General features: G+C 43.9%; 7 protein-coding genes across 7 annotated transcripts; 6 read left to right on the top strand and 1 right to left on the bottom strand.

Annotated features, from left to right (window-relative positions):
• The first annotated feature begins 1,054 nt into the window (after positions 1-1,054).
• TRIREDRAFT_123475 (cell wall mannoprotein) lies at positions 1,055-3,558 on the top strand. Its single transcript, XM_006968318.1, has 3 exons — positions 1,055-1,392; positions 1,455-2,975; positions 3,070-3,558. Exons 1-3 carry the CDS (start codon positions 1,134-1,136, stop codon positions 3,513-3,515), a joined length of 2,226 nt encoding a protein of 741 aa, XP_006968380.1. The 5' UTR covers positions 1,055-1,133; the 3' UTR covers positions 3,516-3,558.
• A 452-nt stretch (positions 3,559-4,010) lies between these two features.
• On the top strand, positions 4,011-4,448 carry TRIREDRAFT_42866 (uncharacterized protein; the record flags this gene model as incomplete). The annotated part of the gene is made up of 1 exon (XM_006968223.1): positions 4,011-4,448. A coding segment is annotated over one exon (438 nt), but the record flags the coding sequence as incomplete, so codon positions are not given.
• A 578-nt stretch (positions 4,449-5,026) lies between these two features.
• Positions 5,027-6,532, top strand: TRIREDRAFT_110768 (uncharacterized protein; the record flags this gene model as incomplete). The annotated part of the gene is made up of 2 exons (XM_006968317.1): positions 5,027-5,291; positions 5,379-6,532. The coding sequence occupies 2 exons, from the start codon at positions 5,027-5,029 to the stop codon at positions 6,530-6,532; spliced, it is 1,419 nt and encodes a 472-aa protein (XP_006968379.1).
• Positions 6,533-7,086: 554 nt separating this feature from the next.
• TRIREDRAFT_110767 (uncharacterized protein) lies at positions 7,087-7,913 on the top strand (the record flags this gene model as incomplete). The annotated part of the gene is made up of 2 exons (XM_006968316.1): positions 7,087-7,137; positions 7,188-7,913. The coding sequence occupies 2 exons, from the start codon at positions 7,087-7,089 to the stop codon at positions 7,911-7,913; spliced, it is 777 nt and encodes a 258-aa protein (XP_006968378.1).
• A 2,381-nt stretch (positions 7,914-10,294) lies between these two features.
• On the top strand, positions 10,295-11,326 carry TRIREDRAFT_67717 (uncharacterized protein; the record flags this gene model as incomplete). Its single annotated transcript, XM_006968315.1, has 2 exons — positions 10,295-10,850; positions 10,932-11,326. 2 exons carry the CDS (start codon positions 10,295-10,297, stop codon positions 11,324-11,326), a joined length of 951 nt encoding a protein of 316 aa, XP_006968377.1.
• A 515-nt stretch (positions 11,327-11,841) lies between these two features.
• TRIREDRAFT_110765 (uncharacterized protein) lies at positions 11,842-12,501 on the top strand (the record flags this gene model as incomplete). The annotated part of the gene is made up of 1 exon (XM_006968314.1): positions 11,842-12,501. The coding sequence occupies one exon, from the start codon at positions 11,842-11,844 to the stop codon at positions 12,499-12,501; it is 660 nt and encodes a 219-aa protein (XP_006968376.1).
• A 497-nt stretch (positions 12,502-12,998) lies between these two features.
• TRIREDRAFT_110764 (uncharacterized protein) lies at positions 12,999-16,023 on the bottom strand (the record flags this gene model as incomplete). Its single annotated transcript, XM_006968245.1, has 16 exons — positions 12,999-13,004; positions 13,356-13,359; positions 13,450-13,460; positions 13,806-13,810; positions 13,841-13,848; positions 13,927-13,941; positions 14,067-14,089; positions 14,131-14,142; positions 14,268-14,280; positions 14,515-14,524; positions 14,630-14,666; positions 15,036-15,049; positions 15,081-15,096; positions 15,709-15,721; positions 15,856-15,890; positions 16,006-16,023. The coding sequence occupies 16 exons, from the start codon at positions 16,021-16,023 to the stop codon at positions 12,999-13,001; spliced, it is 240 nt and encodes a 79-aa protein (XP_006968307.1).
• Positions 16,024-19,095: the final 3,072 nt, after the last annotated feature.

Below are 19,095 nucleotides of genomic sequence, written 5' to 3'. Positions count from 1 at the left end.
CCTACACACGATCCCCAAGGTCTAGATCATGCTCCCCCAATTCTCTTGCTCCAAATCACCACCTCAGTCTCCTCTCCCCTTGTTCCATCTCGCGGTGACCGAAGCCAGCTGAACAGACGCTAATATAGAGCTGCGCTCAAATGGACCCTCAGACTGCTTAGCGGGCTCCGTTTCGACCCAAGAAGTTTTTTTTTCTCTCTCTGAGACTCTCACAGGCGCGGTGTGGAAATCGAAGCCCAGTCTCGATCGTCGGACTAGATCGCTGGCAGCTCTCCCTTTTCGAGCCAAGCCGAACCAATAATTCGGCTCTTGGTGACATGGGGCCCCCCTGGGAGCTCAGCTCGGGAATCTCATTGGTACCTGTATTAGTGGCGGTTGCATGTACGTGGACGTGGACGTCGGTAGGATTCTGTGTATACGAGGTTTTGATCGCAACTCTATGCGAGTGTGAGGCCATGTTGACGCCCAATTGGCCTCACTCTGCATCTTTCTCGGGCCATCGGGTGCTTTTTCCCGCACATCAAACCGGTTCAGGTTCTTTAAGCTGCAAGAAGCCTCGTAAAGGCACAAAGAAAACCAAGGCAAGATCACATCAAAGACAGATCCAAGACTCGCGTGGATGGACAAGGATCCATCCTCCAGCTGGCCCCCCCCTTTTGCTCTTTCAATCCCGCCTAACCAGAGCTCCACCTCACCGTCGTGCTCGATGCTTCATTCGGACCACCGCCGGCGAGGTGGGCCAATAGTTCACAAGCGCAGCGCATCTTCTGCTGGCTCTAGTTGATCATCGTGCAGGAGAGAGCTGGCGCTGTGTAAACTGGAATACGAGGAGCCTGCTGCGAGATGCTGCAAGGGATGCCATTGGGCTGAGATACGTACGTAGTGGACTCGGGCAACGGCGAGACAAAGAAAGAAACCAGACAAAGCCAGCACTAGCAGCAGCAACATGGAATACTAGCAGTGCCTACCTAGTAGTAAACAAGGGAAATCCTCGTCGTCCCCGGATCGAGTTGTCCGTCTTGTAGATATATACCCGTGGGCTCCGACAGCTCATCGCTCCCCCCATAGTAGGGCTATCCTCTCGTTCTTCTCTTCAGGGCTCAACTCGACTTGTCCCCCTTACGCTCGTTACAATGAGACAGTCCGTTGGAGCCGTGAGCCTCTTGGCTCTTGCTCGCCTCGTCGCTGGAACCAACAGCTACTGCGACGGCAACTTCCCTTGCCAGGCCAGTGTCAATGTCATCTACGCCTGTGCCACAGGGTGCCTCAGCTCGGCCGCCGTCACCCAGGCTGCCTGTCCGACGGGTGACTATGCATGCCAATGCGGTCAAAGAGAGGTCATCAAGGGTGCGGCTAGCAACTGCATCATCGGCCATTGTGGTTTTGGAGCAGGTCAGTACCCTATCTGAAGAAGTGTTACTACTCCTTTTGCCCTGATGCTAAGTAGCCTACAGCCGTCTCTGCTCTGGACCAGGTTGATGCCCTGTGCGCTTGTGTCTCAAGCAACCCCCCGACGGCTTGCACAACCAGCACGACGTCTACCTCGACGTCTACTACCGTTATCGTGACGCCCCCGCCTACTACGACTCCGCCTGCCACTACTACGGAGCTGGAGGAGGACTGCGAGACAACTACATCGCCGGAGACCACCCAGCCCCCTACCACCACTTCGGAAGAGGACTGTGAGACTACGACGGAGCCTCCTGTTACCACGACGCAACCTCCCGTCACCACCACGGCGCCCCCTGTTACTACGACTCAGCCTCCTACCACTACTTCAGAGGAGGATTGCGAGACGACCACGGAGCCGGCCACTACTACGCAGCCTCCCACGACTACCTCGGAGGAAGAGTGCACGACCACTGAGCAAGCTACCACTACCTCGGAGGAGGAATGCACGACGACGACTGAAGCTGCCACCACCACGACTGAGGTTGCCACCACTACTTCTGAAGAGGAGTGCACGACAACCACGCAGCCTCCCACCACCACCACCACCACCACCTCCGAGGAAGAGTGCACCACTACCACCGAGGCTAGCACGACCACTTCAGAGGAAGAGTGCACGACAACTACCGAGGCCACCACCAGCACCACTACTTCTGAAGAGGAATGCACAACAACTTCAGTTCCCACAACTACCACTACTGAGGTGACGACTACCACCGAAGTGTTGACCACGACTGAGGCTACCACGACCTCGGAGGAGACGACGACGCCTTGCACCACGGAGACGGTCACGGAGCAGACAACTACGCCCTGCACCGAGACGGAGACGACTGTTATCCCCCCTCCTCAGACGACCACCGAGACTGTCACGGAGGAGACGACTGTCCCTTGCACTACTGAAACCGAGACGACTGCTGTTCCTCCTCCTCAGACCACCACAGAAACTGTCACGGAGGAGACGACTGTCCCTTGCACTACTGAAACCGAGACAACTCCTGTGCCTCCTCCTCAGACGACGACCACCACTCCGGAGCAGACAATCACGGAGACGATCACGGAGGAGACGACTGTGCCTTGCACTACGGAGACGGAGACGACTCCTGTCCCTCCTCAGACCACCACCACAACCACTTCGGAAGAGTCAACCACCGCCAGCCCCAGCGGTTCGCAGTCTCAGCCCACCGGAGGCTCGACCTACGGGCCGCCTCCCACAAGCAGTGCCCCCGGAACCACCGTCCCTGCGACGACGGCCCCTGTGACGACGGCCCCTGTGACGACGGCTCCTCCATCAAACTGCGAGCCCGTGCCCATCAAGACCTGCGACTCCGTCGCCAGCTCGGCCGTCCCCTCATGCGCCCAAGCGTGCTTCTCGTCGGCCGCCCCGGGCGTCGGCTGCGACGTCAACGACTTCGACTGCCAGTGCAAGCCCGAGGCTCAGGCCAGCCTGACCCATCTGCTGGTGCCCTGCGTCGCCACTCGCTGCCCTGCTGCCTCTCTGCAGGCCGTCATCACCGGAGCCAGCTCAGGTAAGAATCGCTGACCTCCATCCCTTTATACAGCTGCCCCCCCCTCCCTTTCCCTATTCACGAACTGCCCTGCTGACATTCTCGTGTCTTCTAGTCTGCGCCTGTGCCAGCGCCTCGCCCACGCTCGTTGCCCCTGGAACTTGCCAGACCAGCAGCCCTCCTCCCGCCGGCGGCAGCTCCAGCACCCCGGAAGTCCCCAGCAGCTCCCCGGTCAGCAGCCCCTCCGGAAGCCCGCCTCCTCCTGCTTCTTCTTCTTCTCCTCCCCCGAGCAGCCAGCCTACCGAGCAGCCCACTGGCGGCAACGGAGGAAGCCAGCCGTCTGGACCAAGCGGCGAACAGCCCACCAGCGGATTCACCACACTGCCCACCGGCCCTGGCTCGCAGCCGACCGGACCTGGTTCGGAGACGACTACTGGAGGAGAGAGCGGAAGCCAGCCCACTGGGCCGCCGACTCTTCCCCCGAGCGCGGGTTCTCGAGTCGAGATGAGCCTCGTTGCTGGTGTTTTTGCGGCTACCTGGGCGATTGCAGTTTTGCTGTGATTGCTGTAGCCTAGGACTGTAGTTGGGTTTTTACAGATTGATGATGTGTGTATGATATTATTACCTTTTAATGTTTATATATGTTGAATAAGAATGCGGGTTAGGCCCTTGTTGAAAATATGATTGATCGATTTGTGTGTATTGTACTGCGTGATTTGGCCTACAGCAATGTATTGCCGCGACTGACTCTCATATGCGCTTGATGGATGAGATCTTTGATTGTTGTGTTATGTAGATGCTGTTTTCAGTTGAAGAAAGTGAGGCTCGAGATGACTGTGGTTTCGATGGTGAAGGAGGGACTGAAGATGCGATAAGAAAAATGCACAGATTCAGGTGGATCCAGCCTCAACCTCGACATTTCAACATCTCTTAACACTTATTCACTCACTCACTCTTTATCTCTCCCGGCATCACGCAACAAGAGACAAAACATACTTCACAATGACCTCACAAGACCAAACCCCATCCTCCCAAGACGCCGCCGCCGCCGCCGTGGAAGCCCAGCGCATCGCCCACGTCAACCAGCTCTCGGCCTGGCTGCTGCAAAACAGCACAATCTACAACATCTTCCTCACGGGCATCACCCACACGCGCATCGCCCGCGGCAGCGTCACCAGCCGCCTGACGCTGACGCCGGCGCACGTCAACTCCAAGGGCGGCCTGCACGGCGCCGTGTCCGCGGCGTTCATCGACTTCACGACGGGGCTGGCCATTGCGTCGGTCGACCTGCGGGACAAGACGGGCGCGAGCGTCGACATGCACATCAGCTACCTGAGCAGCGCGGCGGGCGCGGGCGACGAGGTCGAGATTGTGGCGACGGCGGAAAAGGTCGGCGGGTCGATGGCGTTTGTGACGATTTTGATTTCAAAGGTGGACGTTGTGGATGGCGAGGAGAGGCGGACGATTGTGACAAAGGGGCATCATACCAAGTTTGTGAGGCAGGGAGGAGGAGGAGGAGGGAAGAGGAGCGAGGCAGAGGCGAAGAATTAGTTGGTGCTTGGAGGTGTTTATGGAGTATTATTTGTTTTATATGATGAATCTATAGACTTGGATGGATCAATCTAGATTTTGATACTACAAGGCGCGTCTGACTCTGATACTGTGAAATACCGTATACACACACGGCTCTTTTACGCTGGTGTTGACAGGCGGCTCAAACAATAGCCGAAGCACCGTATAATTGATTGTCTTGGCTTGTCGTCGGAAAGGCGCAGATGCTCCTCCAATTGACTCACGCCGGGCCTCTTGCGAAACTCAATTGGAGTCTTGATTACATGGACCCCGCCGGAGGAAGAAGCCGGGCACTAGGATTGTGGGGGGACAACGGATCGCGGGTTCTGGAAGAGCCGGGGGATGTTTTGACTTGAAGCTTCAAATACCGGATTCCATGGTGTTGATGTTGGGCTGAGAGAGAGAGAGAGAGTGCTCAACCTCGTTGTTTCTTTTTTGCTTTTTTTTTATTCACTCTGCCGTCTACTCGGTCAAGCAAAGTCGTAAAAAGGGGTGCCGCAATGAGTGCGACAGAAACAACGACTGCAGTGGAATATCTCCAGCCACCATGTTCTGCTCCTCAAATCGCCGGCCATGACGACGCAGCTGAACGAGGGCAAACCGACATTGCGCTCTCGCAGCTCTATCCCTCCCGCTCTCACAACCACAACCATGGATCGCTCAGCAGAGCTGAACCCGTCACGCAAGAGCTCAAGCCCGTCGATCGCGGCCGCGATGCCTGGTGCACTCTCCTCGGCGCATTCGCCTTTGACGCCCTCTTCTGGGGTATGTCCTTTCATCATCATCCCTTTTCAGCCCTTTAACCTCCCCAAAACCACAAATAGAACCCATCTAACGATTTTCATCAAAAAGGCTTCCCCGGCTGCTACGGCGTCTTCCAGCGATACTACTCCTCCGTCGCCGCCTTCCAGCCCGACGCCCCGCGCATCCCCGTCGTCGGCGTCCTCTCCACGGGCTTCTACTACTTCGGCTCGCCCTTCTCTGCCATGCTGGCCGCCAAGTTCCCCCGGTACCAGAGGCACCAGATCTATCTCGGCTGGGTGCTGAGCATCGCCGGCCTCTTGTCCGCGTCATTCACGTCGTCTGTGAATGGGCTCATTGCCACGCAGGGCGCGCTGTACGGGCTCGGCTTTGTGCTCATCTCGATGCCCATCGTGAGCATGGTGAACGAGTGGTGGGTTGCGCGCAAGGGCATGGCGTTTGGTCTTATTTCTGCGTCTTCTGGCGCGACTGGCGCTGTGTTGCCCTTCATCATTGATGCTCTGCTGCGGCGATATGGATACAAAATCACCCTGCGCGCTTGCGCCGTTGCCATGGCCGTTCTGACAGCCCCCTTGTTGCCGCTATTCAAAGCTCGCTTGCCGGCCTCAGACCAGGCCAACCTCGCGAGAGTCAACTGGGACTTCCTCAAGAAGCCTCTCTTTTGGATCTACGGCTCGGCGGTCCTCGTCCAGGGCATCGGCTTCTTCTTCCCCGTCGTCTTCTTGCCCTCGTACGCCTCCTTGTTCGACATTTCCTCCACCAAGGGCGCTCTGTTAGTCTCCCTCATGTCGATTGCACAGGTCTTGGGCCAGTTCGCCTTTGGCTACCTCTCGGACAAAAGCCTTCCCGTGAGTCTGTTGATTACCACATGCTGCGCCTTTGCAGCGACTGCGTCATTCACCTTCTGGGGCCTGGCAAAGTCCCTTCCGCTGCTCGCCATCTTCAGCTGCATCTACGGCTTCTTCGCGTTCGGATTCGGCACCATGCGTGTGGCCATGGGACGGGCAGTCAGCGACGATCCGTCGACAGTGTTTGCCACGTATGCCATCTTTGTCTTTTTGATGGGCGTGGGGAATATCCTGGTTGGGCCGCTGAGTGCCGAGCTGATGGCGCCGAGGGAGGCTGTTCGGGAGCAGTATGCGGGCAACAAGTACGAGCCCATGGTTATCGTGACGGGCGTGACGTCTTTCTTGGCTGCTTTGATTGTGTTGGCGTGGCATGGCGGCAAGGTGTTGTTGAAGTAGCTGGATAGGAGTACATATGTCTACAACTGTACTGAATGGAAGCAATGCCATGTGTTGTCAGATTCCTGATACCACTCACCATGGGCTTTCCAACAAATTGTTCATCCGTCGCATTTGTATCGTCCAGGCCCAGGCTCAATCATCCGAGCCATTGACGAGGCCTAGTGGTGCTGATGCCGTTCGAGAGAGTAGGAAAGGCACTCGGTACCTGGCTTGACGAGCACTTCTCAGGCTACCCAAGGTACACTTTGCATCTTGGACTCTTGAGCTTTGCGCTCCTCACCGCTCTCCAGTTTCCGCTCGTTATGATTTAGAGCACTCTTCTCTTTGCCTATTCTTCTTATCCCCTCTTCTATCCATCTCCCCTACGTCTCTCCGAATTCCTTTGGTGCTTCTTGCATCATCTTGTTGTTCCTCTCCGTACTACAGAGGAGGAAGGCCAATACCAACCATCTATCATCTTTCCGCCCGCCTCCTCCCACTCGCCAAATCGATTTATTTTCAGAGGATACTGCTCGATCTCAAGTCACATCAGCAGATGGCAACTTTCAATCATGTCTGACACTTCTCAAACTCCGTCAGATGAAGACGATGTATTGTCACTAGTATATGGACCCCTCACGCTTATTGGCAGAACTATTCTAACACCGGACAGCTGGCTAAAACCATAATCATCGATCAGAACCCTGACGCGAACCGCTTCCGAGGGGTCGGTTCTTTGCAACCGCTCGAGCCCACCTCGTTTGTCGATGAGCATGGAATCATGAATCATGTTCATATCGAGCCGCAAAGAAGTCGCAATGGACGCACACTGGAAATATGGTGGGGTCCTGGAGCGGAAGCCAGAGCTGCTTGGCTTCTCATCGACAGGGCACCGCCGATAAAGCACGAAGCCTGGACTGCGACACAACAGACGCTCTATGGGACTCCTCCGCACCCAAACCACACTCCAGCCATTATTGCTCTTATCGACCGTGCAGTGCTGGAAGAACGCCGATGTTGGCAAGAACTGGACACCCTTAATTCAGAGCCGACCCTCGAGTCAATTGCAGCTGTGAACATGCAAGCCGTTCTGGAACATGTGTGCTCCCTCTCTGGCATTGCTCCCGGCGGCGGCGATCCTATGCTTTCACTCGAAAAGCTGCATTACGAGCTGAGCGATGACCTTGTATTGCTGGGCAGATATCATCAGAGAATCAAAGCACTCGGCTGCGAATCAAAGGCAGAGCACGCTGTTGACGTTGTCACCGAAGCCAACGCCCAAAGGCTACTGAATCGTTTCAAGGAGATATGGGCCGCAATTGTTGGAAAACTCTCTCCCGGGCAGCTCGCCAGCGAGATGGAGTTTTATGCCCATCAGATGCAGTGGCCATGTCGATAGCAACGGACGATTTGCCCCTCAAAGCGACAAGCAGTGGGCGAAGCAGTTGGCGAAGAGTAGTCTGCGCTTACATGAACTTGTCTATCCCGATGCGCCACTATATAAAGAGACGCGTCAGGGATACGTTCCCATTTGAGGAGGGACACTGTTGCTTGGATCGTTCTCGTTGATTTGGGACGTTGATTTGGGACGTTGATTTTGATAATTTCAATGAAGTCTGGCGCTGGTTTGCGAATGGGCCATGACAGCTTTAGCACTGGGATTCGGCGGGATGGAGGCTTGCGATTTCGGTACCTTCTAGTTGATACTTGGCCAATTGAACGTTTGCGACAAACATGATGATTAATGACTTATGATGTGTGAAGCTGATCCGGTAGTTCTTGGAGAGACTCCAGCCACAAGGTGACCATGGTGAGTATCGCTACTGTTTCGCATTGAACGAGGCGAACTGATGTCTGGGGCAAGCTTGACTTCGGGATTGCTGGACGTGTCGATGTTATGCTGTACTGCGAAAGGCGCTGGAGCGACGTGCTCAGTACACATGTCGCCGAACCGTAGCTGTCTATTGAAGCGAGTCGTCATTATAGCCGATACGGAGTCAGCCTCTCGAGCGGACGGGCAAAGACGGGCAGTCAGTGGAAGCTTGAGAGGAGATTCTTGACTCCCTCGATGTGTCTGTCGGTCGTAGACTGAGAGCATTGCGACAGCTCGACCTCTACCTACCAAGGTACCTCTTCAGACTCATGTCTCGAGTCTCTTTGAGTTCCTTCCCTGGAGGTATCCGGTACTTGCGCCACCCTGTCTCTTCCCGCTCCTCCTTCCCCGTCGCTGCGCCAATACGCACCGCCGCTATGCTTCAAAAGATGTAGTCCTGGTGTCGCAAGACAGGGAAGGCGTCGCCGGAAGTGGCAAGTCTCACCCAAGCCCCCCCTGCAAAGTTTGCGGACCCAACAGCAGACGGCTCCTGCCCTAGCACGAGATTAGCCCTTGTCGCCACAATTCTGCGCGTCTTTTCTTTCCCAGGCTTTTGCTTTCCTTCATCCTCTTCTTTTTCTCCTCCTTTCATCATCGCCGTCTTCTTTGTCGTCTCCTTTGTTGTCGCTTCGCTCACCTTTGGTTGCATCTTTGTCTGCGGTGCCCTCTCACCGCTTGCATCTCGACAATCATGGAAGTTGCCAGCTGTGCTCGATTGACGGACGACTCGCCGACCGGGCAACAGACTGCAGCGCAGATACATCCGAAAAGTACCCGCACCGGCAGCACCGGCCGGCGCGGAAAATCATACCACCCGCTAGACTTTCTGGGGCTTAGCTTTATAGGAGGGGTCTTCACTAGCTCCGTCAACAGCGCATCCTTGAATGGTGCAGTGGTTTGTTCTTGGCACCCGTCTTAGGGATCAAGTACTGGGTACGAACGTAAGAGGTACTTTCAGGAAATGGCCCCTCTGGCTCCTCGTTCGATCACTGTCCGTTGCAAGGTTTGTGACGCACCCATGTCGCTCAACGGCTACAACTATACCTTCGGGTGGTTGGCCCGAGACGCATGGGTGCTATTTTTGTTTTTTTGCTGTTTTTTTGGTGCCTCTTTTGCCCTGTTTTGTGATGATTTGTGATGCTGTTTTGATGCTGGTGATGATGTCTTGCTTGGCCTCTTTTTTGGTGGTTGGATTGAGATGGTGGGCCTTCTTCTTTACCTCACTCTCTGCCATCTCTCCGCGAATCCAACAAAGTACGACGCGACCACTTAACCTTTCTCAACAATCCCTCACAGCATACCTTAGCTAAAAACTGTCTCAAAAGCTCAAAAATACTAGAGTCAAAGGAGAGACGCCATTTCATCGTCTGGCGGTGCTGCATTAAGCTTCCGCAGATGCTTGAAGACGCTCAAGATAGCCGGCGCGGGCTATTAAAACCATATCACACCACTTGAACAAGCCACACCCGTCTACAGGTACCATCACCACTCGGTGTGCATACATGCAGTAAGTTAGCCTGATCGAAAGGTCAGTCACGTATGAAGCCATCAAATCAGGTTCGTGGGTTTCAAACGCCGCCGTCGGGTATCTCAGCCAATCGTCAATCGCCGTCTGCAGGATCTGGCGCCTTTTGTCCCACGAGGACTGGCTGGATGGCATCATTCACACTGCATGTGGTGTTGCGACAATGGCAAGATGGGCAAAGCGGGGGAGGATGAGGGGAAGCAAATCACCGACGATGATCGCAACCGATATAAAGAGGCGAGGGATGAATATGCCCTTTAGTTTGTGAGAGTCGAACCAGCAGAGTCTCTGATAGTCCTCCTCGATATATCCATCTGTAGGTAGAATCCGTGTCGAGAGATTCTGTCTGTAAGGTATAAGCCACTACCTACCTTACTCGACAATGGCGGCATCGCCCACCGTAACCATCTCGGCCCTCGACGCCGGCCAAATCACGCTCCCCGAGCACATGTTTGTCACCGACGCCGACCCCAAGAAGAAGAACCTCGTCCCGTCGCTGTCGTTCCTCATCCGGCATCCGGAACCCGATGGCAGCCTCACAAACCTCGTCTTTGACCTCGGCGTCAAGCGCGACTTGCAGTACTCGCCCGCGCAGCAGAAGGAGCTCGACATATGGCAGCCCATCATTACCGATACGGATTGCGCCCAAAGCCTTCGCAACGGAGTGACAGATGCCGCCAAGACGGTTGATGATGCCGCCACAACCAACGGCCTCCTCTTGGATCCGGCAAAAGACGTCGACTACATCATCATCAGCCACGCCCACTGGGACCACACCGGCACGCCATCCGACTTTCCCTCTGCGACATTCGCCGTGGGATCAGGAACCCTGGACCTCTTCAGGAACGGCGCCGGACCGGCCTATCCCGCGAAATTCTTCAACGACGACGAGCTGCCTGCTCTCCGGACCATCGAGTTTCCGCCAATTTCGCGCACGGGTGTATACGGGAACGAGCCCTACGCCCCGAAATACACGCCTTTGCCGGAAGATAGCCAAGCGAAGCCGCCTGCTGCAGCAGCGTCGTGGGCGTGGAAGCCTTTAGGCGTGTTGCCGCATACGCTCGACTTCTTTGGCGATGGGAGTCTTTACGTGGTCGACACGCCGGGGCACATTTACGGCCATGTGAATCTCCTTGCTCGATTGGCGGAGCGGAGATATGTGTATCTTGCTGGCGACTGTTGCCATGATCGACGGCTGGTGTCTGGCGAACGGGATATCGGGCTGTATGACGATGGACATGGCGGGTTGAGGAGCATCCATACTGATACGGCGGAGGCGAAGAAGTCGTTGGAAAGACTGCGCGAGTTTGTCAAGAGCAAGGCCGATGAGGGGATCGAGGTGGAGGTTGTGCTTGCGCATGATCCGATTTGGAGGAGGGAGAATGCGCACAAGTGTTGGCCGGGCAAGATGTAGCGCTTGATTCGCAGCCGCTTGCGATAACAAAGCACAAGGAAAAGACGGACAAAGGGCTCGGCCATTTGTGAAAGTCGTCGCACATGATGATGAAGGGAAATGCAAGGAGTTCTGGTGGTCATGGGCTCATCTGTAACAAAGATGTGGTGCCGATGAGGACTGGTTCGTGCTCTTGGCAGGTTGTAGAGTTGAGGTCTTGGCGGACACGGGGGTTTGTGCTTTGGGCAGCGTTGTATTCAGAGATCCCGTGAAGACCTCTAAACATGGACCTGAGAAATTCCTGAGTACATTGTTTGTGACGATCAAAGGATTCAGTCGTTCACACAGAGGAGCGAACAGGGCAGCTTACATATCATATGCAGAATAGGGGGCAGGCTAGATGATCTTTACTGATGGTCATGTCTGGAGACTGGTAGCTGGAAGGCCTGATAGTTATATCAACGACTCATGGCCTCAATGCTCAAGTCGACCGTTCAAACATCCCGGAAAGTGAATCTGCGCCCAGAGAACGAACCATGGCCGCCCGTCTCTCATTAAAAGATAAGCTAGCGGCTCTCAGAAAGGCCCATGGGTGTCGTCAACGACAGGAGCCACCGGGGGATGTTGAATCCGGCGTCCTTCTGCGTCTGTCAGACTTTTCACAGGCGAGACCAGATGGATCATTACCAACAGAAGCAAAGAGGGTATCAGCAAAGACCACAGCAGTAAAGGGGCAAGAAGAGGCAGCACCTTTTGAACACAGTTACTGGCCCATTGTTCGCCAATACATCGAAAACGGAGGCCACGCAGGACACACAAGACGCATCAGAGCCGTCTGTCCCATCTGCTCCGACGAACTGACCATCCACGGCATCGATCCCGCCAAAGACAGACTGATCGATCAGGCATTCTATTCCATTGGCGACGAAATGCCCGCGTTCACCCGGTGCGCGACGATTCCTTGCGGTCACCTGTTTTGCCCAGACTGCCTGGACAGGGCATTCGAAGCGGACCGCGAGATGCATCGCAGGCGAGCGTGTCCCGTCTGCAGGTTGAAGGTGGACTGTGGGCAATGTGGCAGGATGGGGCCTGTGGTGCATCTCCCTGTTACTGGTATCGCGGCTAGATGGATTGACTTTCCGAGGACGGTGGCTGAAGGGGGTTGTTGGCCGCTGTGGAAGGTGGAAATGACTTAGTGCATTAATAAGCTGAGTTTATCTAAGGTAATAGTAATAAGGAAGAACAGTATAAATAGGACTTAAAGAAAATAAGCACCCTTAATACTATAAGATTAGCACCTAACTGTTTTTATAGTAATAAGAGTAGGACTTTATTACTAACCTTGCCTTAGCTAATTATAATAAAAATTAGAATTAAGAATGCATAATAATATAGCTAGTTTAAAGTATTAAAATAAGTAAATAATAATATATAATAATAAAGGTTAAGCATGTTAATAAAGAAATAGGACTGCAGGACTATTATATTAAAAAGCACTGCAGTGCAGTAAAGATATAGAAGCTAATATAATATTAAAATAAGATGCTAATAAGATTATAAACTAGGATTAAAAAGAAGAATAGTTTAAATAATAAAAAAAAGGGATTTATTTTAATAAGATATATTTATTAATAATAAGACACTATTAATATAAAGATATCTAGATTTAGGACTTATTAAAAGTAAATATAAACTAGAGCTAGAGAGTTTAATAAGTTAGCTAACTATACTTAATATTATTAAGGGCTAGATCTGCTAAAAGATAATATAAAAACTTAAATTAGCTAAGATAACTTTAAGGAATTATTAAAGACTAGAAATACTTAAAGAATTAGATTTATTAAAAAGCTATTAATAAATTACTAAAAAGCAGCTTATAATAACTAAGGTAATTACTTAAACTAGTTAGCACTACTACTTAAATTAAGGAGGAAGACTAGTGCTTAAGATTTACTAAGGATATAAAAAAAACTAATATTAGCTTAAGTAACTTTATTAAATTAGCTAAAATTAAAAGTACCTTAAAAAATCACCTAGTTTAGCTACTTACTAAACTATTATAATATAACTTTTAGGATTATAATATAAGGGGAATAGCTTTTAAGACTTAACTTATTTAAAGGCTGCTTTAAAGCTAGAAGTACTTTAAGATTAACTAGAAGAGATCTTAAATTATTTAACTATTAAAGCCTACACTTTTTTAAGACTTTAGGGCAATATAGCTCTTAAAGACCTAAGTAAGCTAATTACTAGGATAATTTAAAAGCCTAATTCCTCCTTTTTTTTACTTATTAGTAATTTCCTTTTTAAGGAAACTAAGTTTAAAAATAGTATGCTAGAGAATATTAAGGAGATAAATTACTAAGGTAACCCTTTATAAGAAGGAATACTTTAGCACCCTGCTAGTTACTTTAGATTTTTTATTAGTAACCCCTCTCCTTAAAATTTTCTTCTTTCTTTACCCTCTTTTTTACTTTTTTTAAATAATATAAATACTTACTTTATCTACCTATTTAACTTTAGTTCTCTGCTTACTTATATACCTATATTTTACTTTATACTTTTAATTCCTACTATTTATTTAAATAACTTTATATAACTTATGCTTATAAATTCTTTACCTCTCTCTCTTTTTACTACTAGATATTTAATATTTATAAAGGATAGTTTTAATAAATCTAAAATATAAATAGGTTTAAGTTATCCTTTTTTTCTTTTTTACTTATTTTAAATCCTAAGTCCTTAAACTATGCCCTTTTACTTAACTAAAAACTTTTCCCTTAGCTACTTAAGTTTATTTATCTTAAGCTTTATTTTACTTTTACCTTTATCTTTACCTTTAACTATTTATAGCTATATTAATTACCTTTTAAGTTTTTACCTTATTTTAAATTAAGTTTCTCTTCTTAAAATAACTCCCTTATAACTTTAATAAGTATAACTTTAATACTTATAAAATTACCTCCTTAATTTTACTAAATAGTAATAAACTAGACTTTGCTTTTAAGGGCTCTAGCCTTTATAAAATATCTTAGTAATAGGCTGCTAGAGAATTATATAAAGTTATATAAGGTAAACTTAATTATAATAAGAGTAGAATCTAATTACTATAACCTAGTCTTATATTAATTATTCTAGTTAGGCTTAAGAGGTTAAGCTAAATCCTAGTATAAGATATTAAGCTTAGCTAAGTAAGGAAACTAGAATACCTTAAAATAGCTTTTTATATTAAAATTTAAGGATATAGACCTAGTTATTTAAAACAGCTTAATAGTATAGGTATACACTTTTAGTTATAGTTAAGGAGAGAGCCTGTTAACTTACTATTATTAAATAAAGAAACTATACTAATGCTTAAGAGCTAAAGGATATTAAATATTACTTTTCTATTTTATTTTTTATATGCCTAATAGTAAAAAGGATCTCTACTTTTAAAAGAGAGTTATTAACTAGCTAAATACTAAGGGGAAGTAGGAATTTAAATATATAATATCCACTTTTATAATTAAAGATATTTAAGCCACTTTATTTATATATTACTTTATAGCTTTAAAAAGTATAACTTAAGATAAGGATTTTAACTAGGCAGTATAAGACTTAGATCCCCTTTAAGTTATTTTTAAATAGTAAGCTATTATTACTAACTTAATTTACTATATAAAGGAATTTAATGCTTTTTATATAAAAAGACTTTACTTTTTAAAAAGCAGTGCCTTAATATAAAACTAACCTTAACCTTAATACCTACTTAGTAATAATGCTTACTTATACTTACTAAGTAATAATAATAACTGCTTATATCCCTTATATTAATACTCCCTTAATAGCAGGGTGCTAGGTAAGATTTAAGGCAATCTTAATTACTTATAGTATTTTAAGTGTAAAGAATAAGGCTACTTAAGATAAACCTATTTAAAAGGTAATAATTATAATAAAGTATAATATTTAGTAAGATATTAATAATAAAAAGCTTAAGGTATTAAGATAAAAAGGAAGAGAGCTTATATTTTAAAATAGGGGAATGCCTTAATAATAAAAAATTATAAGAAAGTGTAGTTAGCTACTTAATTTAAAAGGGGGGCTCTGCTCTGCCTGCCCCTTAAATACTAATAGTATTAAAACCTAACTAAGGATTACTTTTTATTAGTAATAAGAACCTTATAATATATTACTAAATACTATAAAAACCAGAACCCTTAAATAAATAATAGTATTATAAGAGAAGTATATACTATTAGTTAAGATTAATTAAAAAAGGTTAGCTTTAACCTTTTAAGTTTATAATTAAGTGGAATTATAAAGTTTTAAGCTTTAGCGCCTCTTTTATAAAGTAATAGTTAAAAACTAGCTAGAGAATAGACTAGTATAAGGACTAAATAAAGTAAAGAGACTTAAAAACTAACCCTACTAAGCTGCCTATTTAATACTAATATGCTAATAGCCTTAACTAAAACTCTTTTAGCTAAAGAGTTTAAGAAATAGTTACCTTTATTAAGACCTTACTTAAAAAAGATAAACCTTTACTAAAACTAAAATAGCTAAACTCTTACCTTAATAATGCCTCCTCCTTTACTAGTATTTTTAGCTATAAAGCTATAATAATAATAAGAAAAGCAGGCCTAATATAAACTAAAGAAGATTTAAGTAATAACTAAGTATAAGATTCTAGTCTTTAATTTAGGAAAATATTTATATAATACTTTAGTATTATTAAGCATCCTTTAACTTTTATAAGCAGCCCCTTTAATATAATAGCAGCTAACCTAGTTAATATAATATTAAAGGAAACTAAAAACACTTAAGTTATATAAATTTATAATAAAGTTGCTGTCCTTATTTTATAACTTCTTAAATTATAAAGGTGCTATTAAAAAAGTGGATTAGTAGACTAATAAATATAAGTGTTTTAGTTCTATTTTAATATTAAAAGTAGTATAGTATAATACTGCTAATTTAAAGGAATTAGTAGCATTTACTTTTAGGTTTATTAAAGGCTATATAGAGGGCTAATATTATTTAATAATTATAATTAATAAAAGATCTATAGTAGACTTAATTAATAGTAAATTTATAGCTGCTTAAAGTTTTTTATAAATTATACTTACTACTTTTAAAGTAGTATAATTAGTAAATAATAGCTTAGCTTAGGTAAATTAATACTATTATATTTATATAGTGGTTATTAATATTTTAGTAATTATAAAGGCATATATAATAAGCAGCTATAATAACTAGGAAATCTTATTAAGTAGGACTTGGCTTTAATATATAAAGGCTATTAAGGATTATGCTAATAAGAAGCTAAGTGTTTATAAGACTAGTAGCATAACTTAAATAATTTTAATTTTCCTTATACTTAACTTATTTAAGGTAAAACCTAGGTTAACTACCCTTATTATTTAATTAAAGCTAGTAACTTTAAATAATAAAGAAGAGGTGGTTTTTATTAAAAATAACTAGGAAATCCTAGATAAAGTAGAGGCAGCATTAGCCTAAATAAACTATACTATTTTTAAATCCTTAAAGAATATATTTATATTAAAAAACTAAATACTGCATAGGCTGCGCTTAGTAGCTTTATAAAAAATTTTCTTATTAATTAAGCAGATAAAGTAAATAAAATCTTTATAATATTAAGGGTAAATTATAGTGCTAGAACTGGTTTATTATTTATAGCATTATTAAAAGTAAGGCTAAAGGCTAGATTATAGTATGCAGTAACTTAAAGATAAAAACCTGCTATAAAGCTACTAGTTTTAAATAGCTAAAAATCTAAAAGCTTTATTTTAAATAATATAAGCTTTAGGATAATAAAGGTTAAGGAGTTGCTAATTTTTAAGTAAAAAGGGGATATAATTACTAGAAATTTAATATAACCTAACTTAATTTAAAGCTAATTAAAGTAAAAGTAGAATACTAATTAAATACTTAAGGGCTTAGCAGGATAAGATACTTATTATACTAACCTTATTAAGTTTAAAATCTTAAAGGAGGGGACCTTAGAATTTTTTATAGCTTATAATATTACACTTTAAGATTAAATAAAGGAAGATAAAAAGAATGCTAATTTAGATATTAAGCTAATACAGAAGACTGCCTATTTAAAATAACTTAATAAAAATACTAATCTAAACCTATTAGAACTCTTAGTAAAAGGGGGAGACTAAATATTAAGGAATAATCTTAACTAGGATATAAAGGAAATTAGCTAGAACTTAATTTATATAAGGAATTTAAAAATTAAGGGGTTAGCCTTAGAATTTTAATAACCCTATATAAATTTAGCTTTAAACTATATACCTTTAATAACTTCTACTACTTTAGTTTTACTTAATACTTACTATATAATACTAGTGTAGACTTTAGGTATTATATTAGGTAAAATATTAAATTAGGATATAATATAAATTAAAATAATTAACTTTTATATAAGAAAATTAGATTTTAAGGGGTTAGCCTTAAATTTTTAATATCCTTATATAAATTAATAATTTTAAGAGATACTATTAAAAATTAACTAGTTCTTAAAATATAAAAATAATTACTAATAAGCTTTACTAAACTTAAATAACCTTAAAACTAGTATAGCTTAAGTTTATAAGGAAATCCTTAATTTTAAAACTAATCCTTTATTAAATTAAAAACCCTGCAATTTTTAATTAATAAGTAATATACCTTTTAGTATTATAAAGAAGTAGTTTAATTAGTTTAAAATTATAATTAGTAATATAGCTAAGATAGTAAAATAAAAAATATAGGTAATATAATTACTATATACTTACTAGGACTATTTTATTAACTAATTAAAAGAGATTAAAACTATAAACTTAGTTTAATATTAAATTTTACTAAAACCTAATACTACTTTAATTATATAAAGACCTATTTACTATAGCTGTAATTAGTAAAGCTTTATAAATAAGATTTTTTAAAAGATAAAAAAGGCTAAGGTTATTTAAAAGACAGTTTTTAAATAAGGCGCTCTCTTTATTCTAATTCTTAAGTAATAGATTGCTAATACTTTATTTATTCTAAAACTAGGAATAAAGAAACTAAAAGGTAAGGATGCAGTTTTTTAAGTAGTTTATAATTATTAGGATATTAACTAGAATATTATAAAAGTAGTATACCCTTATTATAATTTAAAAGCGGATCTAGACTTACTTTAATACAGTTAGCTAAAAGTTTTCTTTTAAATAAATATATTAAATAGGTTTTAAGGAGTCCTAGTAGTATTAAAGGATTAATATAAAATAGGTTTTATAAGCCTTAATAGTATATAGAAGTACCTTAATATATTATAAGGCCTAACTAGGTTATTAATAACTTATTTTTAGTTTAATAATACTGCCTTTAGTGCCTTAAATTACTTAAATAACTACTATTTTTTATTACTTTTAGGATATAAGGAAAAATTAAGGCTAACCTTCTTTTTATATATTAATAATTATAATACTGCCTTTAAGATATTTAAAAATTACTTTAAGTTCTTTTAGAAATACTACTTTTTTTATATAGTATAGGCGCTAATTTTACTTATAAGGAAAAAGTTAACCTTTTTCTTTTTTAAAGTTAAATTCTTAAGGTTTACTATTTTAAAAGGTTATATTTAACCTAGATAAAAACACTAAAATAAGTTTACTTATATTAGTAAATACTTTTAAAAATATAACCTAATATCTTAGGAAGATATTTAAATACTTATTTACTTAATGCTATTTATATAAAAGTTTATTTTAGGCTATACTAACTTAGTAAAAACACTTAAGAGTGCTTTCTTTAAGAAACTT

The sequence above is a fragment of the Trichoderma reesei genome (genome assembly GCF_000167675.1).
Source record: "Trichoderma reesei QM6a unplaced genomic scaffold TRIREscaffold_22, whole genome shotgun sequence".
Classification (NCBI taxonomy): Eukaryota; Fungi; Ascomycota; class Sordariomycetes; order Hypocreales; family Hypocreaceae; genus Trichoderma; species Trichoderma reesei.
The sequence above is the reverse complement of the archived record's forward strand: the minus strand, read 5'-3'. Positions and strand labels throughout refer to the sequence as shown.